Below are 27,852 nucleotides of genomic sequence, written 5' to 3'. Positions count from 1 at the left end.
ACTGCTTGATAAATCTTAATTTTGCTATGCAAATCTAAAACAAATCACTGTTGAAATAATGTTTGTTTCCGTTTTTACTTCCATTTCTGCGTGTACATAAACTTTATATCAGAACTATGAAAAGGTGTATTGTGCCAAAACATTTAGAGTGTTTATATTAGAAAATTAATTTATGAATATATCATTAAGTCTGATGGGGTTTGGTGAGGTTTAATGATGAATAAATTAAAAAACACATAAATAATATGTCTCCTTTATAATTCTTTTTAAAGTTGTGTGTGATCTGGTTTAATCTAAATAAGTCAGGGATGCTCTAAAAAAAGTCTATACCCATCTAGAGATGGATCTTAAGATATCAAAGGATTAATATGAAGAATTGATATTGGTAATGTGTTGACTATAATTTAATTATTACACATATAACATTCAAAACACTTTTTTTTGCATTAAATTAAAATGGTAACAAAATACATGTTATGGATTCCTCTAACCATGTCAATTATTAGCTTTCTTTCAACCCAGTAAAATTTATAAGCTATCCCCCTTAATTTTTCTGGTGAAAACTTTACCACATTTTTATTTCATCAATAAAATGTTTTTTTAAACAATATTTTTGTTAATCTTTAATTTTAATTTTTGTATTTATTTAAAAATACTTTTTACAAGTTTATCCATTTTTTTAAAATTTTTTTATTTATTTATAAAATCATTTAACCCCTGGTGACAAAAATTTGGCACAAAATAAACACAGACAGTAATAGTACTACTAAAAGTTTAATGATCAAAAAATATTGCACAGAATATTAAACAATATATTAATTTTTTATTTTCGGGACTGCAATAATGATTTCTCGCCATTACGACGAACGACATCAACTTTTTTGTATACATGTTCACACATGCCTTGTATAAGATTTTTATCAATTTTTTTTAAACAAGAATGGATTTTTTTTGCAGCTGATCTTCACTTTCAGCTTCCCAATTGTTTTCATACACGTAGCCATAAAGGATTGACCAGAAATCTTCAATTGGTCGTAATTCTGGCACACATGCTGGATTATCAAATTTTGTTACATAACGGATATTTTTCTCATCGAGGTAATTGGTCACACTTCTAGCATAATGTGAAGAGGCCAAGTCAGGGCAGAATACATAATTACCATCACTGTGATGTTTGTTGATAAAAGAAATCAATCGTTTGATGATGCAATCATTTTTGTACACTGTTTAGTTAATTGCCAGTCTCGCAGGAACAATAAATGGTTTCGAGATTCCACGAGGGGATATGGTAATCCACACAAAAATTTGTTTTTCAAATTTGCTTTTGCGCTTATACTTTACATTTTTTGGTGAATTTTTTGCGTCATCTGAGTAAAATTCAACATTCGAATTTTTATTTGTATGTTTAAATGTAAAATAAGACTCATCGTCAATGACAAAGTCGCGGTTTCTGAATTTGCGACAAATTCTTCCACACTTCAGTTGCAACTGCTTTAACTGTTTCTCAGTGCGATCAGGGATTTATTTTTTCTTAAAATAACAAATGTTTGTTTTGTTTTTTATTGTTTTTACAATTTAGGAATGATCACACTTGAATTTATTTGCAATTTTTCTTGTTAAAGTTCCAGACCGGTTGTTCAAAAGACCTTTCACGCAATTGATGTTTCCAGCAGTCATAATTTTTGGTTTTCTGCCTGATCCAGGCTTACGAGACTTAGGCTCATTGTTCTTCCACTTTGCCATATAACGTTTAATGGTTCTTTCGGGGTGATTAGAGGCAACAAAATACTCTACGGTGCTCTTCGTTTTAGCATTAGGATGCAAATTACAATAGTTGTACACTTGTTCAACTAATGTAGTCGACTTCATTTTTGGATAACTTTTTTATTAATTAATCTAAGTAAACAAAACTTTCAGTAAAAGATAAGTAACACTTTATAAAACAAAATTACTAAAAAATTAAGACTGGATAACTAAAAATTCAATAAGTTTTAGCTTATCAAAGATTGTGCCAAATTTTTGTCACCAGTGGTTAAAAACCAATAAAATAAATTTACATGTTTTTACTGGTAATTTTTTTCAATTTTTTTTTTTTTTAATGTACCAAATGTATAAGTTAGTCATTAAAATTCAAAAAATCTTTTGAAAAATTTTTAACCTGAGCCAGATTTTGTAGTTCACATTTTTTATATCTATTTTAAAACACTTTGAATTTTTTTTTGAATTCAATATAATAGTTTAGATTAAAAATTTTAATTGACATTTAAATGCTATTAAAATCATGATGTTATTTTTAAAAATTACAACTGAAATACAAAGTTTGTAAAAATATTTGAAATGCTAAACACACTATAAAATGACTTCATATTCAAATTTTTATAAATGTCAGTTTAGAAATAAACTAAATTTAAAATGCCACCCATGAAAATAATCAATCAATAGATTTCTGAAATGAATATATTTCTTATATAGTTATTACACTTCATAGGTATTTACCAATAGTACATGTACTAATCTTAAGTAAAAACCATGCTGGAGTTATAACAATAACATTATGAATAATATAATAGTAATCAATAGCAGCCGAAATAGAATTAATAATAAAAATGGAAGTAGTAATAATAGTAAAAATAACACAAATAACAATAATAATATATATATATGATAATATATATATATATATATATATATATATATATATATATATATATATATATATATATATATATATATATATTCACACACACACACACACACACACACACACACACAATATAGTAGTATATATATAATATATGTATATATAATAGTACATGTATTTAATATAATAATAACAATGTATATATACATAACAATATATATATATTTGTAATATAAAAATAATAACAATAATAATAACTATATATATATATATATATATATATATATATATATATATATATATATATATATATATATATACATTATCTACTATAGCATATTTATGTAACAAATTTATACCATATTTTATTTTATTAATTAAATTTGAATTTTGTAAAAAAGAAGAAAAAAACGAAGAAGCCCTCAGCAGCAAGTTATTTTAGTATGACGTCAGACTGCTTATCTTAACAAGCAGTATAAGATATATACGTATACTTATATGTATGTATATATATATATATATATATATATATATATATATATATATATATATATATATATATATATATATATATATATATATATATATATATATATATATATATATTATGATAGAGTTTTTTGTTTTTTTTTAATCCATTTATTTAATCATAAAATTAAAAACTACAAATTTAACAATAATTTACAAAATTAGGTTTGCTGTCTTTCATATAGTTAAAAACAAGTCTATGGAGTGACACCATAATATTATAAGCAAATGAAAAATAAAACAAAGTTTTACATTCTACAAAAATTGTTAAAAACATTTCTTGTCGTTACTATAATTTAATGTTTATATAGATTTGGTTCATTGATTCAGTGTCTTTTAATTTTCTTAATTTTTTTTCCAATTAATTTATAACTGTAGAAATATAATGACATTATTTATTTCTTATTATATTTGTTTTTATCTTGTTGTCGTTTATGTTCATTGTATGTTTATAGTATGTTTATTGTTATTCTATTCACAGAAACTAATATAACATGTTTAAGATACATATTATGATCTAAATCGACAACAAACTTTTGTTTAAGTTGTTAATTTATGCGCAAAAGGTTGGATTTTTCTAACCTTTATCTTTTCTATCATGTGTCCACAATAAGCTTACCTTCCCAAGGCCTTAGCATACAATGTCATCGTTGAAGATCCCTGCAAAGCCATTGCAATTGCACTAATCAACAGCCACTAACTTCTTTATCCTCCTAGCCCAATTGATATTCATTTAGTGTTCTTAAAGCATAAGGCACCAAAAATGAATCATACCCACATCAGTCCGGATATCTCAGGTGAAGAGTCGGCAAACAAATTAGTTGATGGACATTGTGCAAGAGATGTACAGAGATTAAACAAGACGAGATGACAGTACAGCTGTTTCAGTGCTGTAAAGAAAACCTCGGAAATCAACTCCTGAAAAAAACTCTTAAGATAATAAACGAAAACGATGAGGCATTTCTAAAAGCAATGAAAAAACCGGCTGTTATCCCAATGTCATTAGCGTCAGAAAAGCAGAACTCCTTCAATTGAGAAAGGAAAAAACAAAAATATTTGGTCATTCTAAGCAAAAATGAATGGCAAGGCTGCTACTTGCATCTACACAGTACAATGCCACATTAACCCACAAACAACTGTAGATTTTACTGATGTAATCATACGAGACATTGTTGTTGCTGGACTATCAGACATTGACATCCATAAAGATGTGCTTGGATGGGTCTCTCTTGACACAGCCTCATCATAGATATCATTGTTTTTATAAAGGGTGAGGAAAAATGGCACAAAATGCACTAGGCTGTTGTTCAGCAACAGCAATAAAATTAACTTTCAAGAAATAAAACAAGAGCAATACACAGGGTATTAAAGGGACCAATATTACAACCTAATTTTCAGATTGCTTAAAATCTTACAGTTTATTTACTGAACCATCTAGAGGATGGAACACAAAATTCCTCAAGCAGTGTCTAGACTCTTAGAAGAAGCTTAGATTTTGCACTTCTAAAATTAATAAAAGAATCATCTCAAATGATATAAAATTTAATGCAACTAAAGATGCTGAGGCTAGCGAGTTTGTGTTAAAGTTTAGCGCAATTTAGCATTCAAATCAAAAAATAAATAAAATCACTAATGATGACCAATGTGAAGCAACGCTCCACAGAAATAAACTATAAAATGTTTACCCCATGTTGATAATTACTTATGATTCTCCTATAAGAAGTCTCCCACCAGGTGCACCCACCACACTTCCATTTGATTGCTCTCCTGAAAACAACAAACGGATGAAAGCTTATCTTCTTGAAAAATTCTCTGCCTAAACATTCAATACATGTCCACATCAGATTTTACCTGATATTGAGGGGCCTCCAATTTTTTCCAAGAAAATGTCAAATCAGTTGCAGCATTTACTCCAGCCACCATACCAATCCATTGGCAAGACTAGATAAAAAAGAATAAAATTCGTGATGAATCTTTAGGAACCATTGAAAAGGTTTCTCTAAGAGACCCTACAACATGTTGTCACAAAATGGTCATCACATGTAAACATGACCATGGGCCTCGTTGCACTTTTGATCTATCTCAATTGAGCAAATACTGCTACATGGAAATTCAAGGAAACTGTAACAAATGTATAGAATAGTTATCATTGCGTTTCGATCCGCATTGAAGATAGATTGCAGCAGACTTAAGTGGCAAACAAAGATGCGTAGATGATATCCTCCACTACGACGATGAACTAGTCAAACATTGGTGGCGGACAATTGAATTTCTTGAGCTTGTTGATAGAGCTGGAATCATTTTAAATCCACAAAAATTCTAGTTTGTAAAAAGAATAGTGGACTTTGCCGGTTTTTAGAACACCTGAAAATGGAGTTGAATCACTACCTAAATAGATTGGCACCATTAGATCATTTCCAACACCATACTTAATAACGGACATCCGATCTTGGTTTGGCTTAGTAAGCCAAGTATCACATTACACCCAACTTTGAGAATTTATGGCACTATTCAGAGTTCTCCTCAGCCCTAAATCAAAGTTTTGTTAGATGAACTCAACCCTTTATTCAATGCGTCGAAGGAAAAGATCATTAGTCCAATTAAAGACAGGGTCCAAATATTTGACATTACCAGGAAAACCTGTTTAAAATGCTACTGGCCGAAATTGAGGATAAGTTATTCCCTAAGCTAAAAACATTGTGAATGTTAATCGAACTCCCCAGATTGCTATATAGGCGGATGGAGAATAACTCTTGCAGAGCCCAGATTCTTGTCATCTGCCGAATAACAATATGCACCAGTAGAGGGCAAAATGCTAGAAGTGGTATGGAGCCTGGAGCAGACTAAATATTTTATACAAGGACGTGATAACCTTTTGGAAGTAACTGACCGTAAACCGCTTTTCAAACTGTTAGGAGATAGGATCATAGATGAATTTGCTAACACATGACTTTCCGACTAAAACAAAGAACAAAAAAATCAACATCAACCAGGAAAAAACAAACCTGTCAGCGGATACTACTTCTCGTTACCCTGCAAAGAGTATGAAGAAATATGTTAATTCAGCCACATGCAGTCAAATTACCAATTTCGACAACATGGAATCACTAATAATAGCCTCGATACGAAACAACATAAATAAAATGATTGCAATGACATGGGAAAGTGTCAGAGTAGAGACAGAAAAGGATACTGAATTTAAAGCATTAATGTTAGCAACAGAAAACGGTTTCGAAGAGATAAAGATAATTTCATACCAAATCTTTTACCTTTTTGGGAATACCGCAATGACTTGATGGTGTCCGATAGGGTTATAATATACAACGACAGCATTGTAATCACACTTACTTTACGGAATAAGTTATTGGATGTACTACACTCAGCCCACCAAGGAGTATCAGGAACGACAGCCAGAGCTTAAGCTCCTGTTTTCTGGCTAGGTACCACTTACAGCATACAAAGTAAGCGTGATAACTATTGCAGCTGTAATTGAAATGTACCCTCTAATGCACGACCACCACCTATCCAACCTCACATCCCTGTGACACCAATTGAATGCATATTTGCTGACAATTTTGAATTCCGTGGCTAGAATTGTCTGGTCATTGGAGTTTTTTTCTTTTCTATGGACCAAAGCCCACAAAATAAAATCAGAAACATTATCAATAAGTGCAAAAGGTTTTATCATGTGCTATTGCGCATAAACTATTTACAACATTTGTAGTCCCTGAAAAAATATCAACTGACGGTTGAACTCAATTTACCGTTGGAGAAAAGAAAGAGTTTCTTTAACAATGGGGTATTACTCATCGCATTTCATCAGCCCACCATCGACAATCTAATAGAAGAGCTGAATTTGCAGTTAACTTAACAAAACGCCTCCTCTAAAATAATGTAGGACAAATTGGTGATCTCAATAAGAACGCTTTTATGAGGGCAATGCTCACAATAAGAAACACACCAGATCCTACTTGTCAGTTATCCTCACTCAGATTTTATTTGGCTATCCCAATCGTGATGCCATAACCAATATAAAAACCAGAATATCTATGTTTGATAACGACCAATTCTTGAAAACATGGAAACATGCATGGTCTACAAAAAAGACGCATTACGAACAAGATATGCAAAGACCCTTGAATCACTTTAAGAACGTACACGTTTTCTTGCACCAATACATGATGGAGACAGTGTTTTTATACAAAATCAAGTAGGAAACTACCCTAAATAATGAGATCACATTGGGAATGTTGTTGAATGAAAAGAAAATGACTAATACGTTCTCAAAGTTAATGGAACAGGTCAACGGTGAGAAACAATAAATTACGTAATTTTCACAACCCACTAAAGTAAAACAAAACTAATATTGCATTGACCATTGACAAGCTCTCGTCACAATAATTCTGCCAATTTGCCTTGATTTACAGAGTATGTTCCAGAAATCACAACAAAGTCACACTATCCCAACCGAAACCAGAACCATTTGCAGTATTTCCACCACCTCCTACATCCGCATCAACGGTACCACCACCACCTCTACCAACAACACCACGACCCCAACTGTCATCTATGCCAGCGTCTCTATCAAGAAACTCACCGCATCTAGCAATATCATCCCTATTGAATACTGAAGTTATAGGAGATCAAACATTGAAATGTTTGACAAGGTTTTGTATCCCCAAGAAATTCTACCAATCAGAAACCGGGAAATCTTTGATGTTAGACAACTTTTAGAAATGAACCTGAAAATTATGTGTATATTCATTGACACTTAATAACATGGAAGTGGATGTAGAAATATGACATTATTCATTTCTTATTACATTTATTTTTATATTGGTTTTGTTAATTCTTATTGTTATTTTATTCACAGAAACTAACATTGTTTAAGATTTGTATTGTGATCTGGAGAAACAACTAACTTTTGTTTAATAACTTCTAAGTTTCATTTAATTAAATATATTTATCTTTAGGTCGCTATTAAGAAAATTAAAAATTGAAAGACACTGGATCAATGAACAAAATAAATCAAAACATTAATATATATAATTTTATATTATGTAAACATATTTATAGAAATTAAAAAGATATAATTAGATGAAATTTAAAATCTGTAGATAAAGTAACTGTTCACAGTTATTAAAATTTTTTGGCAAAACTTTTAGATTTGACCTAAACATGAACATTAGGGTGGTCCATTTTTAACTTTTTTTTGAAACTTTAATTAGGGTTTTTACCAGTGATGTCATTTGATCTAAAAACGCTTGATACAAAGTATTTCGAATTTAAAATGATTTTTAGATCCCCCACTAAACATAGGAAGTTAGAATAACGGATTGTGCAAGTATTGTGTAATATCTTTATCCACTAATTGTTGTTGTTACTTAGTGGGGTTTACACAACTTAATTATTAATCATTACAAAATAATTATAAAAAATTTTAATTTACGACTATTAGTACATATTCCACATAAGATTTGGTGAAATATGAATAAATATGCAATTAATAACGTTACTGAAATGTTATTTTTTTGTTTGTTAAAAATATAAAACATGCAATAAATGCAGTTAAATTCGGAAATATGAATTTTGTTTTAAAACTTGTCACTTACACATTTTAAAATTATTTTTTTGGCATAGTTACATTAAATAATGATAGTATTAATTAAAAACGTCAACAAAGCAGTCAAAATATATTTCTTATTTACAATGTTATCAAAACAGTTAGAAAAGCAAAAAAAAGTTCTGCACACCTATCTACAAAATCCTTCTGCATCGTTACTTTCAATTGCTAAAGCATCTGAATCTAGCAAAACTACTTTTTACATGGTCATAAAACGATACAAGAGCTCTCTATCTATCGAACAAGCACAAGGATCTGGAAGAAAAGGTGGTTTTAAAGATAAGAAAGCAGCAATTTGTATTCGACAATCATTCACGCACAATTCCGGCTTATCGAACAGAGAAGACTTGATGGTTTCTTCTACACTTTCAAGGTTGATTGACTTAAATTTCCTCATTAAATAAAAGAAGTCCAGGTCATTAATTTGAGCAACAACAGTAATAGCAGATTAAAGAAAGTACTTTCCGTAAAAAAGACTGGTGTACTTGGCCATCCTTTCAATCTTTTTTGCTTCTTCCTAATTAAGTTCAAAGGTATGAGATAGTAGGAATATCTTTGTCTAATAAATGGTTTTTAACATCCACCTTGCATGATGAACAGAACCGGCATACCGAATGCAGAAACCACTTTTAATATGTCCACCGAAAAAAAATAGAACAAGCTCCACTTGTTCTTGAGTGTCCTCACGAGGAAATGTTTTTCTCTCCAAGCATTCTATTGTCCATTTTTTTAATTGTTAAAATAAAAAACTATTTTGATCATGAGATTAGTCCCACGTTCTAAGTTCTTTTATATTCTTGTTAAGGTTATGAAATTCTTCCTTGAACCTTTCAAACAGCTGAACTCTTAGTGATTTGTTCGGACCACAAATAGCATTGGATGTTGCTTTTATAAAGAGCTCTTAAATATGATGCCTACATTCAAGTTGGAGTAGAGAACAATCAATTTGCTTCCCAATTAGAACTGCAACTCCATAATACTCTTCGCTGTTTTCAGATTTGTATCGTAGACTGAAGATTGCGCGTAATGCTGGAAAATGTGCCGTTATAGAGTACGACAAGCTAATAGTAAAAGAGTTTAATCTGAAGGCTAAATAAGTAATTTTTTTTTTTAATCTTTTCTAATAATTAATTTATTTTTATTTATATCTTAAATGGAGGAACACCATGAATTTAAATTTTCTTTTTTTAATCATAGTGATAATGACACTGATACAAATTGTTTCGACAAATTTAGTTTTGAAAGTAAATGCTACACGGTTTGGGAATTTGCACAATATTTAAAAAAAAATAAAGAAGCATTTTCAATATTAAATGTTAACATCCGAAGTCTAAATAAAAACTTAAAACTTAAACTTTGAAAACTTAAAACTTTTCTTGGATGAAATAAAACACAATTTTAGCATTATTTGTATAACAAACACGTGTTGCAAGTATGATGAACAAAATTTATATCTAAATTAATTAATTACACGTCAATTCATCAACCGCGAAAAAAATATTGTGGCGGAGGCGTGAGTATTTTTGTTCGCAATTCAATTAACTTTGTCCAACGTAATGACCTATGCGTTAATGAAACAGATTGTGAGTCATTATACATTGAAATTGTAAATAAAACCACAAAAAATATAATAATTAATACTACTTATTGGCAATTTAAAAGTAATTAAAACTCTTTAGAATACATTTTTTACTAAAGTCAATAAAGAACGAAAGGATGTATACATTGTGAGGTACATCAATTTGGACTTGATGAGACATGCTTCAAATAACATTAAATACTTCATGGATAATCTTCTTCAACATAATGTTATTCCAACAATAAATAAGCCAACCAGAATAACTAAAAACTCTTCTACGTTACTAGATAATATTATCACCAACAATTTTTATAAAAACCCTATTTAAACTGGTATAATTAAGACAGACTTTTCAGATCATTTTGCTATTTTTCTAATTACTAAAAATATTGCAATTAACAATAAGCCTTCAAAAACTATTATATACAAGAGGCAGATCAATGAAAATTCCTTACGACAATTCCAAGACCTTTTAAAATATCAGATTGATTGGGACCTTATACTGAAATCAAGTGAGGCAAACAATGCCTAAGAACAATTTTTTCATCATTTTTGTAATCAGTATGAACATGCGTTTCCTGAGAAAAAAATTGTTATAAATACCAAGTCACTCAATTGTCCTTGGATGTCTAAGGGCCTACTAAAATCCTCAAAGAAAAAAAAAAAGTTGTAAAAAAAAAGTTCTTAAAAAATAAAACTTATAAAAATGAAACAAACTATAAACATTATAAAATTATATTTGAAAAAACTAAAAAAAAAACTCCAAAAAACTTCATTACTTAAAGTTGTTCGAAAAAACTAACGGAAACGCCATAAAGACGTGGAAGGTAATTAAAGAAATTATTGGCAATTAAAAAATTTATGAAAAAAATTGATCTGCCAAAAAAATTTTAGTAGATGGTAAATTTATATACGATAAAACAATAATTGCCTATAATTTGAACAGATTCTTTTTTATATTGGGCATAACTTAGCTGAAAAAATTCCGTCAAGTTCTTGTTCATATGATTTATATTTAAAAACCTATGATAAAGTAATGGATGAATCTAAACTCGATATTTATGAGTTGCGATCTGCTCTAGATAGTCTTAAAAACAACACTAATTTTTGATCAAATTAGCGTGCATGTTGTAAAATCAGTTTTTAATTTTATAGAATCCTCTCTATATCACATTTTTGATCTTTCTATTAAATCAGGTACTGTTCCAGAAAAACTAAAAATTGCTCGAATCTCACCTATCTTCAAATCTGGAGATGACACAAATACTTCAAATTAAAAAAATATCGGCTCAGCCATGCTTTTCTAAGTTACTTGAACGCATAATGTATAATAGCCTTAACAGCTACTTAACGGTAAACAACATGTTGTTCAACAAGCAATTTGGTTTTTAAAACAATCACTCAACCGATCACGCTTTCACCGAGCTAGTAACCCATGTAACAAATGCCTTCAATGATGATTATTCGACATTAGGAGTTTTATTGATCTGTCTAAAGCTTTGACACCATCAACCATATCATTCTTCTTAAAAAACTCGAACATTATGGAATAAAAAACAGTAACTTACTCTGGTTTAAAGAATATTTATCAAGCAGAAAACAGTTTATATAATATAAAACAGGTAAAACGTCCAAAAATATATAGACATGTTGAGTTAATATTAATATATATTTAGTCTTACAATTCATGTATAAAATAAAACGTGAACTATCTCCAACAATATTTAATCAATATTTTAAACAGATTGTTCTTAATAAAAAAACAAACACTTCCGCAATTCAAAGCTAATTTAAAATATCATTTAGTAAATATGGATTTTGATATTCTAAATATTGCCAGTCTTTTTTAAAAGTTATCTAAATAAATTTATAATGATACATTAACTTAAACAACTTTAACATGTTGATTACCAAGAAACTAAAAATAATAAGAAGATCGACTATTATTATTAAGAATAACGATGTCTTTATCTCACTTCTTCAAAAATGTTTACTTTTGAATATTTAGTCTTGAAGTTTAAAAAGTTTTTTTTTTTTTTGTTGCATTTGATCTAAACATGCAGTATCTTTTTGTAAATTATCTTATATTTATTTTTTTTTTTTTTAATTATATTCATTTTATTATAAAAACGACAATATGAGGCAATATGTATATATATGTATGTGTGTATGTGTCATGTGCGTATGTATGTATATATATATATATATATATATATATATATATATATATATATATATATATATATATATATATATATATATATATATATATATATATATATATATATATATATATATATATATAGACACACACATACTTAAAATATATTTGTTTTTATAAGGTCAAACTGTCTTGCAAAACTTTCTTGCGCATTATATTAATTTTAATGCTTTTATGAATGAAATCATTTCATAAACAGTTTTTTTTTGTTGTTTTTTTGTCATACTATTTTGTAAACTGTATATAATTAGACATCTATATAAACTTATAACAAGATATGGATTTTAATAAATCTTAAATTAAATTATTATAGGTTTTTATTTGAAAAATTGGTATTTTGAATAATAAAATTATTTTAATTTTTGTTGATTTATTTTTGACCTCAATAGTAAACCAGTGTTTAAAATCATGAGATAAATTGTAGAGATGTTTATATAGCATATATATTCTCAAGCAATTGCATTTGGCTTTTTTGATATATTGCTTTACGTAAGGTATTTTGATTATTTTGTTTTTGCCCTTAAATAGTTTAATAAAATTGTTTTTTAGGTAAGAAACAAAATAAAATTCGACATTGTATTTTTGTTTTTATTACCAAATAGTATCTTTGTCATATGAATTCTATGTTTTTGTTGATTTTTGTTTGAAAACTATTATTTCTTATTTATCTCTTTTTACATATGTTCTTAAAAATGTTTTTACAACTTTAGAATATTATTTTCTTCTCTTTTTTAAGTAAAGGTGATTAATGAAAGTTACTTATTTTATTCTTATGTTCACTTAAAATAGTAGTAAGTAATTTTATAGAAAAGATCATAGCTCTAAAGATTCTTTTGTGTTTATTTGATTTATCATCTGCAAACAGTGGCGGACTGGGCCGGCGGGACACCGGGACATTTCCCGGTGGGCCGGTCGAACAACGTTTAAAATACACCTTATAAATTTATTAAAATTGTTAAAATTACAAAATTTTAAATATTTTAGATTGCATTTTAAAAATAAAAAATCTTAAGAACGTTGTTGGCAGATCTTATTCTCATTTTTTTTCTTAATTCTAATACTTTATAAGGTTATTTTTATATATTATATATATATATATATATATATATATATATATATATATATATATATATATATATTTTTGTTTTGTTTTTTTGTTTTACAATGTTATATTTATATAGTATAAAAATACAAAATACTGGTATTGCAATCACATAAAGAGAAAATATGTTTTTATACTTTTATTTCATTTTATTTTTTCACCCAACACTTTCGTCCAGTGATATTTAAAATTAATTCTTAACAGGTTGTCTATTTAACTAATTTTTCCCCAATGTTTTACTATCCATCAATTAATTTAACCCAATAACGCAGGCTCGTAGAATTTATATATAGAAACAATTTAAACAAAATTGTTAACTTATACTGCATCCAACTGGAAGTCCTCATTTTATTTTAATTATATAATATTATTATTATTATTTTATAAACTATATATATGTAAGATGATTTATTATTCTTTTCATACATTTTTGATAAATCTTATTTTCTTAAAGCGTATACTATCAATGCAAACTTTAAGAATAAATTATCGATTAATTTTTGTTTAGGCGTTAATGGGTTAAATAAATACTTATTGTATTATATTGTTAAATTATTTACGTTTATTATTTAGAAAAAATGGAAAAAAGAAAATTTAAAGGAGGCGCTCAAAAAGTCACAGAAATACGACAAAAAATCATGCAAGAAGCTGCTAAAAATACTCTCAATTTAAGTGATATGTTTGCTTCAACTTCTTTGATCAATGCATTTGATATTGAAAATTTGAATAAGGATTTGGATTTAAGTTCATCAGTTTCAAGGAATGATGATACTATTATGTGTCCCATTGGCGCAGATAAAGTTGAAACATCAATTCTCGAAGAAATAACTTCAGTTTCAACTTCCACCTAGGCCAATAATGAAATGATAACACCAACAAACAAAATGTTTAATTTCTTATCAGATAATTATTTCATAAGGCCAGGAAATCAAAATTATGAAGAGTTTTTTAAAAAGTATCCATGCCAACCAACCATAGATGACATTACTAACTTACCTTTTAAACCAAATTTAATATTTTATAGAGAAGATAAAGTAAATAGGCGTTGGCTATCATATAGTTTGGAAAAAAATGCTCTATTTTGTACCATGTGCTTGGCTTACAGTAATATTACAAACGAGAGTTCGTTTGTAAATCGTGGAATGACGGACTGGAGGCACACTTTGCAACGTGTTAAAGAACATGAAAATAGTAAAACTCATGAAAATTGTGTAAATTGTCATATGCTCAAATCTAAAGGCAAAGATATTTATAATTTAATGTTCACAAATGAAGGAAGCATACGTCAGAAAAATATTATTGAACGAAAGCAAGTATTGGAAAGAATTATAGATGTTGTAAAATTAATTGGAAAGAGAGGATTAGCTTTTCGCGCTCACCGATCTGAACCTGTTTCTTCACTTTCACTTGAAAGTAATCAAGACAACCATGGTAATTTTTTAGAAATAATATTGCTATTCTCTAAATATGACGCGGTTTTAAAATTACATTTATCAAGAGTCATCAAAGAAAAGAAGAAAAATAATGAAACATCTGCGGGAACTAAAGGTAGAGACAGTTTCATTTCATTAATTTCAAAATCTACTATTAACCAGGTAATTTTGGCTGTGGAAAATTAATTCAAGATAGCATTTTGTTAGATATACAGGAAGCAGGTATTTTTTCTTTGCAAATTGACACCACACAGGACATAATACATAAGGATCAGTGCTCAATTGTTGTCCGATATGTAAAGGGAAATATTTATGAACGTTTAGTAGCTGTTTTAAATTGCAAATCGTCTACAGGGAAAGACATATGCAATTTAATTAGTACTTTTATTAAAAATAGTGGATTACATATTAAAAATTGTATCGGTAATTCGACAGACGGAGCAGCAAACATGCGTGGACAGTATAATGGCTTCACCAGTTGGTTAAGTAAAGAATGGCCTGGTCAAATTCACGTTTGGTGTTATGCCCACGTATTGAATTTAGTTGTCACAGATGCTACTAGTTCGGTAATTGAAGGTACTTCTCTCTTTCAATTACTCAACTCGTGTGCCGTATTTCTAAGAGAATCTTATCAACGTATGGATGTTTGGGGAAACACCAGTGTAAAATAAGGTATCAGAGACTTGACGTTATAGGTGAAACAAGATGGTCAGCAAAAGAAACAGCACTTAAAAAATTTTTTGGGCATTTTGATTACAAAGAAACCTCATTATATGTAGACTTATTGATAACTTTGAATTATTTTGTGTCTAGTGTATCTTTCAATGCTCAAGTTAGACACACTGCATCAACACTAATGGAGTCTTTATTGAAATTTAAAGTTATACTTACAGCGCATATTTATTTAAAAATTTTTCAATATATTGGACCGTTATCTAAATATTTACAAACCAGCAATTTAAATTATTTAATAGCTTATAACATGGTAACTTCCACATCAAATTCGTTAAAAAAATTTTCACGTGATTTTACTAATGTAAAAGAAAAGTCAAATTCATTTGCTAAACGTGCGAATACACAACTTGAAGAGTAAAATTGTGAAATATTTGTCGAAGAAGATATACCAGAAGAGAGATTTAGACGACGAAAGAGAATGCCCGACGAAATAACCGAAGATCATGAATTTCAAAACCCAATCGAAATATATAAAATAAACAAGTTTAACGTAATTATGGATACCACAATAAATACTATAGAAAACCGTTTTAAATATCATGGAAAATATTATGCAGACACGACAATATTAGACCCTAAAAATTTTACCGACTATAAATGTTCAGAAAACAGTTTAGAAGAGCTCAGTAAATTACTAGTAAAATATCATAAAACAGCTACAGCGTCAAATTTAAGGGAGGAAATAACTGATTTAATGACAAAATGGGACGACTTTAAAATATATATGCAAGATATATATAACACCGATGAATTAACTGATTCAGATTCAGAAATAAGTGAAGTATGCCTCAAAAATAAAAAGAGTTGCAAAAATTGAATTTATTGCTGTTTTAATTTCTTGGCTAAGTATAGTTTATATAGCAAAGTATACAGCAATGTTTATTTTGCATATAAATTTATTTTAACATTATTTTCGACGCAAGTAGCTTGTGAACGTAGTTTTTCCAAATTAAAAATTATAAAAAATAAAACTCAGATCTTTCTTGTCACAAGATAATTTGCAGTTTTTGATGCTTATGGCGATAGAGAAGGATATTTTGGTCAATTTAAATAATTATACAATAATAGATAAAATAAGAGAAAATGCTCCTGGTATTAGTAAATATTTAAATGGTTAAGAATCTTTTGTTTATTCATTTTTTATTAAGTATATATTTATATGTAATATTATATTAAAATATTATTTTATATTATATTGTTGTTTTTTTTTTTGAGGCCGTTCCACTTGGGGTTTCCCGGGCCGCTCAAATTTGCCAGTCCGCCACTGTCTGCAAAATGTACAAGATGCTGCTATACAAGGAAGAATACATTGTATAGCAAGAAGTGATGCTATTCTAGATTATAATTATTAAGGAGAAATGAGCCAGAACCAGATATGAAAAAATATTTTTTTTTAGAACTAGCATCGTAGTTTTAAAACATTTTAGAACTTTCTGCCATAATGGAAAGGTAGTTTTCCTTCCATTTTCACTATTTCTGCAAGCTTTACAAGATTTATCTACAGGAAGTTATAAATATCATAATTCCAATATGAGTTTTTTTAAACATATCAGAATTTATAATGCCTGTCTTAATTTTGCTTTATTTACTGATAATGTGGTTTAACTAATGAATCATAGGCTGCCATGCTTTAGAATATGTGGTCAAGTTTTTCATTATGTATGTAATATTAGGCCAGTTAAAGATTTTCCCGCAATATTATCAACTATATATCTATGACCCACTTGTGGCAGTAAATTTTAGAAAGCAATATCATAGCAATCAACTTTGCTTACATGATTAAAAGTTTATTTGCAAACTAGAGTTAGTGAAGTTGCAGTTGTATTTGTTGAAGATGGTGCTCCACCTGCTTCCAAGGAAGTTATTTACCCAAAAGGTCATTTAGAGGTTGTATTGAGTATGTCAGCTAACTTAGATCCAATGCTTCATTCACTTTTTTTTCCAACAGATTTCATAATCAATTGGTGCACAACTCTGGACCTTCAGTAAGATAAAACTTCTGTTCAGTATTTTATGGCAAAAACTATATCAGGATTATGAAGCTGATTCATATGTCAAAATTGAAGAGCAGTGTCTTGCTATCATAGAAATAACCAAAGTAAATTGAGAAGCATGCAGTATGATACCTTACATGAAAATGTAAGCAACCTTAGTAGCAATCATAACGTTAGACCAAGGTGCATATAGTTTCCTATTTACTTAGGAAGTCTTTAAAAAAATTTTGAAAATGCTATGGCTATAATTAAAAAGTATAGTAAACTAGATCTTTTTATTACTTTTACCTGCGACCCAATATAGTGGTGTGACATAAAAAATACACAAATTTATTTGCAAATGTTGTTAATTGATAGTTTATGATAAGTATGTTTACATGTGTTATAAAATAAATGTTAATAGTTTATAAATTGTTTTTATATAATATAATATGTTCAAAGTTTAAATATGTTTATGCTCTGTTTTTTCTATGTTTTAAAAGCGGTATTACTTAGCAGTATGTAGAGCAAGATTGTTATCCTTGCCAGTCAAATGATGTTACTAAACTGTGGTATTACTTGGCACTCTTAATTTTTGTTAATTATTTTTTACTTAAGACACTTTAGAACTAAGACCAAGTATGAATCTTACTTTACCAATTATAATTTCTAGGATCCATCAGATAAGTTTTATTTCTTATATTTTAATTTGAAATTTAATTTTATTTATATCTACTTTTTATTATACTCAACTTTTTGTTTCTCATTACTTTCAGATATTCTAGGATATCACGACTGATAAGTTTAAGATTATTATAACCTCTTTATTTTTGTTTTTATGACTATAACTTATTAGAACTATTATCAGCTTTGTTACATTGTAGTTGAATAGTGGTTACATTTTTATACAAATCAAATTTTATTAAATTTTCATATAACTGATTATAATTATCCTAAAATTAAATGGTTTTATATTTTTTTTAAAAGTTCAAACATAATTGTATTCTCTTTTTTTTTTGTTGTCATTGTTTTATTAGGTTGCTTACTGTTGAAACATGGTTTTAATTTAGTAAATTTATATCATATAAAATTTACTGTGTTAATCGTTAGTCAACAGTTATGAAAAAACTGGAATTCGAAACTATTGAAGTAAAAATAGTTTTGTTTAGTGGTAACATTAAAAAGCCTTTTTTTTAAAGGTTAATTGTGCTATAGCTATTTTGTGCTAATATATTATTTTTGTCATTGTGATCAAAAATAATAACTTAAGTTATGATCATAATAATGTGTTGTATGTCTTAAGCTTTTTTTTAACACAGTGCTTTTGAAACACAGTCTGCCTCCTCTCTCTTTAACGATGGTTTATTAATAAAGAGAAGCATTACTAAGTCATAACTAAGCTCTCGTATTTTTTGGTACCATAATTGATAATGACCATGTTTAAGATCAAATGATTGATCACATTTGATAATAATGATCAAATTTTAATCTGCTCAATATAGTTACTATTGTGTAGAACTAGAGCGTTAAGCTAAAATATGACTTTCAGTGTTAGTGCTACCAGGCTGTTATATTAGCTGACTTTTTTTCTATGTTATTTTCTAAAACACAATTATAAATATGTTAAAGATGATCTTTTTTTTCTTTTTTTATGTATTGTCAGTTGTACTTGACTTTCCTTCTCTTGAACTTGCTGTTATAAAAAAAAGAACCTAATAATTAAAGTTATGTGATCTTTTTATATCGTTAACTAAATGCCAGCACAAACAAAAGCGAGCAGAACTAAAACGATTATATTATATATAGATAGGGCTGCCATTGTCCCGGTTTTTATGGAGGAGTGCGCAGCGCTAAACTAATTAAAACTTTTATAGCGTTCTCCTGCGGAAAAACCGGGACAGTGGCTGCCTTAAATATAGATGAGTTCGTATTTTACTACATTTTTCAGTTAATACATTTAAATACATTTAAATGTATTATCTGATAATACATTTAAACACAAGTTAAATTGTTATTTGTGATTTATTTATTAACCATATTATGGGCTGCTTACTACTAGATAAGAATATTCTTTCATGCCAAATTTTCTTTATTAGGTATAAGTATGGAAATGGATGCACTTTACAGTGATTTATGCATAACTATGCCTTAACAAGAAAGTCTCCAAACGCCCATTTTGTTATATTAATAGACAAATATCTTACATGAAAAAACTTTACTGTGAAAAAAACTGCACTTGCATAGCTTTGGTTGCCTTAAATGATTATGAAGAGGAAGTTCATAAAAATAAAGTTTCATTCTAATTATGGTTTAATGATATTCAATTATTTTAGCAAGTTTTTTGTAAGTACACACTTCAGACGCTAATTAAAATATGTATACACATTTATTAATATTTTGATCAAAAGACACTCGAAAAGCTGCGTAAGTGAGTTATTGAATTTAGTAAATTTATTTGGTTATTTATAAGTTTTGAAAGTATTTGAAGATTTGTTCTTTTTTTTTCTTTGCATAGTATTAAATCATATGTATGTATGTAAAAAATAACATTCCTATATTGTGATATAAAGTTTTCTACAGTGAAATATACAGCAGCCGTTTTTCAAAACGCCGCCACAGTAGGACGAAATCCCGATTTCGTGGGCAAAAGTCAAATTTTTGAGTTTTATATTTTCGTCTTTTTACGTTCAGATCTTGTTTACAGATAGTCCTAGAACAAAATTCCGAACAGGGCAGGTATATACCTGCTCTAGGGTGGCCTGGGCGTCAGTTGACATTTAGCCTCCGTTCGGTACGCACTAAACAAGTGGACACGTCGAAAAATTCTTGCCTGTTTTAAAGTGCTGTTAAACTGAAGAAACTATTTCAATTGGAATTCGGCAAAATGGAATCACTTTCTGGAGAAATGTAGAATATATGGTTATGCACTGTTATTGCTAATTTTAATTTTTTTCATATTTAAATCGCGCGACAAGTAAACAAAAAATTGTAAATTTTTTATCTGAAATCGATTTTCTAATGTTGTTTTAAAAATTTAACCGCGGTTATCCACCTTCTTTTGACAAGGAACTGATCGTGTATAGTGTTAGATATAACATATTAAAAAACTGGCTGCCATTGAGTGCCATTTTAATAATGAGACTAGTTTTTATGGAGGAATGCGTGGTGCAGCATTAAACTATGTTAATAGATTAATGTCGCACCACGCATTAATGGTCATGGAAATTAGTGAATTAACATTATTTAATAGCACTAATTACATTTTAATGCAATAAATTTTTATTTTAAATATATGCTTTAAAAATTACTTCTCATTCCGTTTTATGATAATCTCAAAGTTTTATAAAATAATCCTCAAAGAACTTTCAGCAGTTATTACTGTATTTTTTTTTTACAGAGTCTTCCAAATCTTCAAATATGGAATTTTCAAGAAAAGATATATTCTTTTTGGTGAAAGACAGTTTAAAAAATGAACATAAATTCATCATTGATGTTTTGACTGATGAAAAAAAAATGAAGAATGATTGAAGGGCACCGTACAATTTTCAAAATTATCCAATACTGAATGCACCACACCTGAGAAGATTTTGAAGAGTGAAAATAAAAAAGGAACATGTGGGCAACCTTCGCAATCCTTTGCTTCATCTAGTGAAAGATCAAAGAGGCGAAAGACTCAATAAGTACGTTCTACTTTTTCTACAGAAGAATTGGCATATGCTGCTCAAATGAGTTTAAGGACTTCTGGTTAAGTACATGCTGCTCAAGTTGTTAAAGATGTCACATTAACAACCCCAACAAGAGGCTCAAAATATATATCCGCTGTTAGTTCACAAAATGAAGTACCTTTAACCCCAGATGAAGCACTTTCTTTAATGATCGAGAAAGGAGAATCAAAGCACTCATATCAACTATCAAGAAATGTAGCTAGAGCACATAAATGCAAATTATACCCATCATACCTTGAAGTAGAAAAAGCAAAAAAACGTTGCTATCCATCAGTTGTGTACACAACTGTTAGTGAGTTGTGCGCACAAATTGAACTACAGGCTTTACTTGATCATACCACATCTAAAATTATACAACTTCAGGCTGATGTCATTGATACTCTAAATCTGGAAATTCTAAAAAAACTAGTACTTTACTGTAAATGGGGATGTGATGGAAGCAGTGGTCAAAGTGTTTATAAACAAAAACTTACTGAGACTGGAAAATCTGATGAAAGCATTTTTTATACTTCTCTTGTACCTTTACAGTTAATACACAACAACCACGAGACGGGTGAAGCAACTATTGTGTGGAAAAATCCTCTGGAAAAATCCAACTCCGCAATTCTGCAGACCAATACGATTGCAGTTTGTACATGAAGATGTACAGTCAACATTGAAAGAAGTTACCGACATTGAACTGCAGATTGAGGGTCTTGTACCATATGCTAATGAACAAAATGGAAAATCCATTTCAGTAACTTATTGTATGTCATTTAAGATGATAGACGGTAAAGTCTGTAATGCAGTAACTGGTACCACTTCTACACAACGCTGCTTCCTGTGCAAAGCTTCCTCTAAAGAATTTAATGACATCAACAACATTATAAAAATGGACATTACAACAGATAATTTAAGATTTGGCATATCTACATTGCATGCATGGATTCGTTTTTCGAGTGCTGTTTGGATCTGTCGTATAAGCTAACAACTGAAAAGTGGCAAGCTCGTCGAGAGGAAGATAAAAAGAATGTGAAAATACGTAAGGAAGAAATACAGACTCAATTTAGGATAAAACTGGGGCTTATCGTTGATCGACCAAAGCCAGGATATGGAAGCTTTAACGATGGAAATACAGCGCGCGCTTCTTTCATAATGCTGCTATATCTGCTGAAATAACAGGAGTCGATGAAAAATTAATTCACCGATTTCATGTTATTTTGCAGGTAATTTCGAGCGGGTTTGATATATATGATGAAAAATTCAAAGACTATTGTGTAAAATCCGCCCATTTATTTGTTGCTTTATATCCGTGGTATTATGCCTACATCTGTACATAAATTGCTGATCCATGGAGCAGAAATTGTAAAGTATGCCTTTTTACCGATAGGACAACTTTCTGAAGATGCCCAAGAGTCACGCAATTAGGACATTAAAAACTTCAGATTACATCATTCAAGAAAATGCTCAAGAGAATCGAATATGAGAGACATTTTTAATAGGCTCTTATTAACATCAGATCCATTTCTCTCGAGCATCAGGAAGTTGCCCCGGAGACGGGTAAAATCTCTACATCAAGAAGCTATACAATTGTTAAAACAACCTGAAGTCACCAGACAAGAGACAAGGAACGATTTCGATTTAGATACAAGTGGTTCAACATCAGATTCCGAATCGAATGTTTCGAACATTGATGAATATGACATACGTGATTTTTGTTGCTAGGATTAAAGAAACAATTTTTTTACATATATGTGAATTAATCTTTTACCAATTTAAAAAAAAATAATAAAATTAAAATTACAAATTTCTGTTTTTTTATTAATAGTATAAATTTGAAAATAATTTTGCAATGTTTTTGCTCCAATTTAACTCCTGAATCATTAGCAATGGCCTTGAAAACCAAACTACATGAGATTTCATATTTTCAACATATGAACAGTTTTGGCCACCATATTGAAGCCGCCATTTTAAATTTTTTAAATCTGACCTCAGATTCCTAATCAGCGACCTCGAAAACCCTTATGTAGGTAATTTGGGAATTTTGGCCACAAAATTAGGATTTCGTCCCACTGTGCGCCGTCAGGTAAAAATAATCAAATTTGACTTCTTTATAAAAAAAGCTAATATAGATGCAAACGTGATTGAATAAATATTTTCAAAGAATTATGAAAAAATACAAAAATTATTTGCTCAAAAACGTTTTACAAAGAGTTTTTCTTAATAATTTTTTTTATTCGCGTTTTGCTCGAAATACGTAATAAACATTTTGAGGCGTTTTGAAAAGCGGCTGCAGTATATAACATGAAAAAATAATACTGGAATTAAAAGGTTTTTTTTTATTGTGGGTATGAATAGAGTATTAGTGTTAACATTTGATTGTTAATTTATTTACAATTATTTGTGTAAATACACACACCTGTTGGTTCGTGTATGTATAGTGTGTGTGTGTATATATAGTTACTCTGAAATTTATGTTTGTATATAGACTAATCGTGTTTGAAGCTTTTGTATATAGTTATAAATTCATTTTGTTTTTTTGTAATATATATATATATATATATATATATATATATATATATATATATATATATATATATATATATATATATATATATATATATATATATTTGAAATATTAATAGAAAAAGCTAAAATTTTAGTTTTCATCTCATCCAACGAAAAATGAGCAGAGGAGTTTTTTAAAAAATCCCCAAAGCGCATTCTTTTCCTAAAAAATTCCCCCTAGCGACCTTTTGAAAGTAGTTATTATCTTTAGGCCTTTTTTTCTTTTGAGACTTAATTGTATGTATTTGAATATGAAAACAAAACAAAGTTTTGAACAATTGTCACTGCGATTCACGTCTTCCAACCCGCTAGAGAGCAATTAACGTATATGGTGAAATAAGAGCTTTATGTGTGTGGTGTGAATCACGTCTTCAAAAGCCACTAGGGAGCAATTAGCACACATTAAAATAATGACTATGATACGCTCGTGAATTATATGTAAATAGAGTTTGTATTAGAAAACAATTTATAGTTTCTCAGGGACACCGGTAATAATTCCCTAGGTAACCACCTGCAGCCAAACAAACTTCTACCCATCCAATCCAATACGCCCTTATTATATTTAATGATGGCTTAATAAAATATATAAAAAGCATATTGAAAAAAAATTAAATTTTCAACAAAAAACACAAAATTTAGCCAGTTTTATCAACAAATTCATATGCGAAAGTTAATCAATTTTAAAATACCTTATAAGTAAGAAAGAGATATAAAATATCAAAAATATTGTTATACCAAATATTAAAAGAACATACCTAAAGTGTAAGCTATAAGACGCAAAAAGTAAAGTTTAGAGATTTTAACTCTTAAATACAAGAACACATAAACTTTAAATGAAAACCCCCGTGTTGAAAGTTTTTCGCGAAGTTAATTGTTTTATTTTACAAATTGTAAATCTAACAACTAAATCTAAATAAATATATACTTATACAAAATCTATTATTTAACTTTTAAAACGTTTGTTTTATTATTACATAAAACAATAGCTTTTGTTTTTGAAAGTGAAATTTTAATTCAAATCCCCTGATTATTTTACTTTAAACCTGATTCAGTTTTCTTTAAATGTATCTAGATTTCTCAGAAATTTACGTACTTTCAGGTTCTCCTCCACAAAACTTGAGAAAAATTTAAAATATATTATTCAGGGTAGTTAAGGTGCTTTTCAAGAAATTGCCGTCAGCGGGTTCTAGTTTAAACAATCAAGATACTCCCGTGGAAGTATCTGTACCACTGCTTTAAAGTTTTATTTTTGATACTTTTGATTAATTTTATACCAAGTTCCGAGTGTCTATAGTAGCTATATTCCAGTCGATTTTTTTTAAATACGTCTTTTTTAGTCCTAATTAAAAAATATGAAATAGTTTATTACAATTTCTTCCCTATAATAGACGTATATAGTGGGAATAAGTCTTGAAAAATAACTTTAGAATGATGTTTTAATGTTTTTTTTTCTTGTTGTTGTTGTTTTTTTTATTACAATTTAAATGAGCATTTCGTTACAATTTAAGATACAAATAGAATAGGACTCGAATAGAAGACCATACGGTCTTGTCATCTAGTACCGCTTAGATATGTTCGTGTTAAAATTCTTAAGATATTTACTAATTATTCGTTACCTATTTTTTATAGATAAAAAATAAGTTAACGAAGAAAGAAACTTAAAATATTCCGTTATAAATACAAGATGCGTTATAACTATTATATATGTAGATTACAGTTGTTAATGATACATATATAATTTTTATAAATTCATGTTTAAATAGAGGGTAAAAAGGAAGATCGCTAAAAAATATCAGAAGTATATTGTTAAATCTTCTCTTGTAAAAATGAATTCTTTAAGCTTTCGTTTAAAAGAAAAGTAGTTACTTTAAGTTTACTTTTATTTGTACTACCCCACGCAATAATTGCATAGTTTATGTGACAATGTATAAATGAGTGATATAATTGTACTAAAGTATGTTTATTCAAAACATTTTTTGCTTTGTACAATATTCCTTTTTAAATTTTACTTGATAATTTTTTAATGTGATTTTTCCATGCAAGATTTTCATCTATACAAACACCTAGAAAGTTGATTACTGTTACTTTTTTTTAGTTTGTATATTGTCAATAACAAGTTGAGGCATGTTAACCTGGCAGTTTATACTTTTTAATGAGGATGGAAAAGAGTCCATTTAGTTTTATCGATGTTACGAGATAATTTGTTAGTCTTAAACCAGTCAGATATTTTGATTAACTTGATGTTTACGTAGTGTAATAGAGTAGGAATGCTTTTGTGTGACATTAATAAATTAGTGTCATCAGCAAACATAATTTTTATTAAATTTGAAGCTTTTTATAGATCATTAATATAAGTAAGGAAAAGAAGAGGTCCTTATATGGATCCTTGAGAAACTTCACATGTAATATTTAACAGATTTGATAAAAATGTTTCATCGGCGTAAACAAATCATTCACGATTGGTTTAATAACTTTTCAATCAATTTAAAACATTGCCTATTATACCATAATTTTTTAATTTTTTAGCAAGAATTTTATGATCAATTGTATAATACGCTTTTGCTAAATCCTTAAATATTCCCAATGTGAACTTGTTAAATGAGTTTTTTGTGAATTGTTAAATGAGCTTTTTGAATCCATATTGCATGTTATATAATATATTGTTCGCTAAAAGATAATTGTATATTTTGTTGTACAAAATTCTTTCTAAAATTTTAGAAATAAAAGAGATGATGGAAATTGGACGATATAATTTTGCATTAGTTTTTTCTCCTTTTTTTAATATAGGAATAAATTTTGCAATTTTTAAATCATCAGAAAAAACTTCCTGATTCATAGAGCATTTAAAAATTTGGAAAAGTATGTCTTTTAAAACGTCAAAATAGCCTATAATAATATTCCCATTGACAACATCAGGACCAACTGCTTTATTTGACTTTTACAATTTAAAAGCACTTTCAAACTCTTCAAAAGACAAATCATAATAATTTAGATGGAGTTTAGGGGGTCATATGTTGTTTTGGTTAATTTTTTAGGGTTTGGAATTTTTTCGGGTTTTTAGGGTTTGGAATTTTTTTTAGATTTAGTTCTATAAATACAAAATATTTATTAAATTCGGAAGCAATTGTCCTTTGATCTTGAAAAAGTTTATCATCTACTTTAATAACAATTTTTTAGAGTTACCAGTAATTTTGTTTATTAGTTGCCAAGTGCGTTTTAAGTTTAATTTGTATTTTTCAAGTAAATCAGTTTAGCACTCTTTTTGTGTGGTATTAAATTTTTTTTGTATTGTAACTTCTATAGGAACTTCTGGGGAATAGGAACTTGCATCTTTTTCAACTTTATAACTATTGTTTGCAGCATTAGGTTTGTTTTTATATGGATTATGTAGTAGTTTCATGAAATATAAAATAGAGCCCTGGACCTAAGACTGCCAAATTAGTTAGTCTAGCATATAACTTTGATGCTTAAAGAAACTTAAGCTAGAAACTACGCAAAATGGAGCGTTTCCAGGCATTTCAGGTGTCATTATTAACCAAATATAAAATCCACAGTACCACTACATTTGTAGTATAAAAATACTCAATGTGGTAATTATGGGAGTAATCTGATAAAGATATTACTTTCGTCCAGTTTATATTTCTTACATTTAATAAAAGAAAAATTTCTTACATTTAATAAAAGAAAAGTGCTCCAAGAAGTCCTTACGGTCTTATCACAGAGCACTGCAGAAGAGGAAGCGTTC

General features: G+C 28.6%; 3 protein-coding genes across 3 annotated transcripts in view; 1 reads left to right on the top strand and 2 right to left on the bottom strand.

The window, feature by feature from the left end:
• The window catches only part of LOC136085507 (uncharacterized), a 2,645-nt gene extending 776 nt beyond the window's left edge, over positions 1 to 1,869 (bottom strand). The window contains exon 1 of the mRNA XM_065806820.1: positions 1,647 to 1,869. Coding sequence (XP_065662892.1) covers positions 1,647 to 1,869 — 223 coding nt within the window. The remainder of the gene's footprint in view (positions 1 to 1,646) is intronic.
• LOC136084819 (uncharacterized) overlaps positions 1 to 24,915 on the bottom strand; it is a 98,109-nt gene extending 73,194 nt beyond the window's left edge. Inside the window, exon 1 of the mRNA XM_065805862.1 lies at positions 24,863 to 24,915. The gene's annotated coding sequence lies outside the window, so the exon portion shown is untranslated. The remainder of the gene's footprint in view (positions 1 to 24,862) is intronic.
• LOC136085506 (uncharacterized) lies at positions 14,558 to 15,798 on the top strand. The gene is made up of 2 exons (XM_065806819.1): positions 14,558 to 15,125; positions 15,290 to 15,798. Exons 1-2 carry the CDS (start codon positions 14,558 to 14,560, stop codon positions 15,796 to 15,798), a joined length of 1,077 nt encoding a protein of 358 aa, XP_065662891.1.
• Positions 24,916 to 27,852: the final 2,937 nt, after the last annotated feature.

The sequence above is a fragment of the Hydra vulgaris genome, chromosome 09 (assembly GCF_038396675.1).
Source record: "Hydra vulgaris chromosome 09, alternate assembly HydraT2T_AEP".
NCBI lineage: Eukaryota > Metazoa > Cnidaria > Hydrozoa > Anthoathecata > Hydridae > Hydra > Hydra vulgaris.
This window is presented reverse-complemented; position numbering and strand designations above follow the sequence as displayed.

Excerpts from the sequence above, each read along its gene's own strand:
- LOC136085506 (XM_065806819.1), top strand. The coding sequence starts at position 14,558 with ATGATAACACCAACAAACAAAATGTTTAATTTCTTATCAGATAATTAT. Across the intron at positions 15,126-15,289 it reads AAGTAATCAAGACAACCATG|GTAATTTTGGCTGTGGAAAA; the intron begins GTAATTTTTTAG and ends ACTATTAACCAG.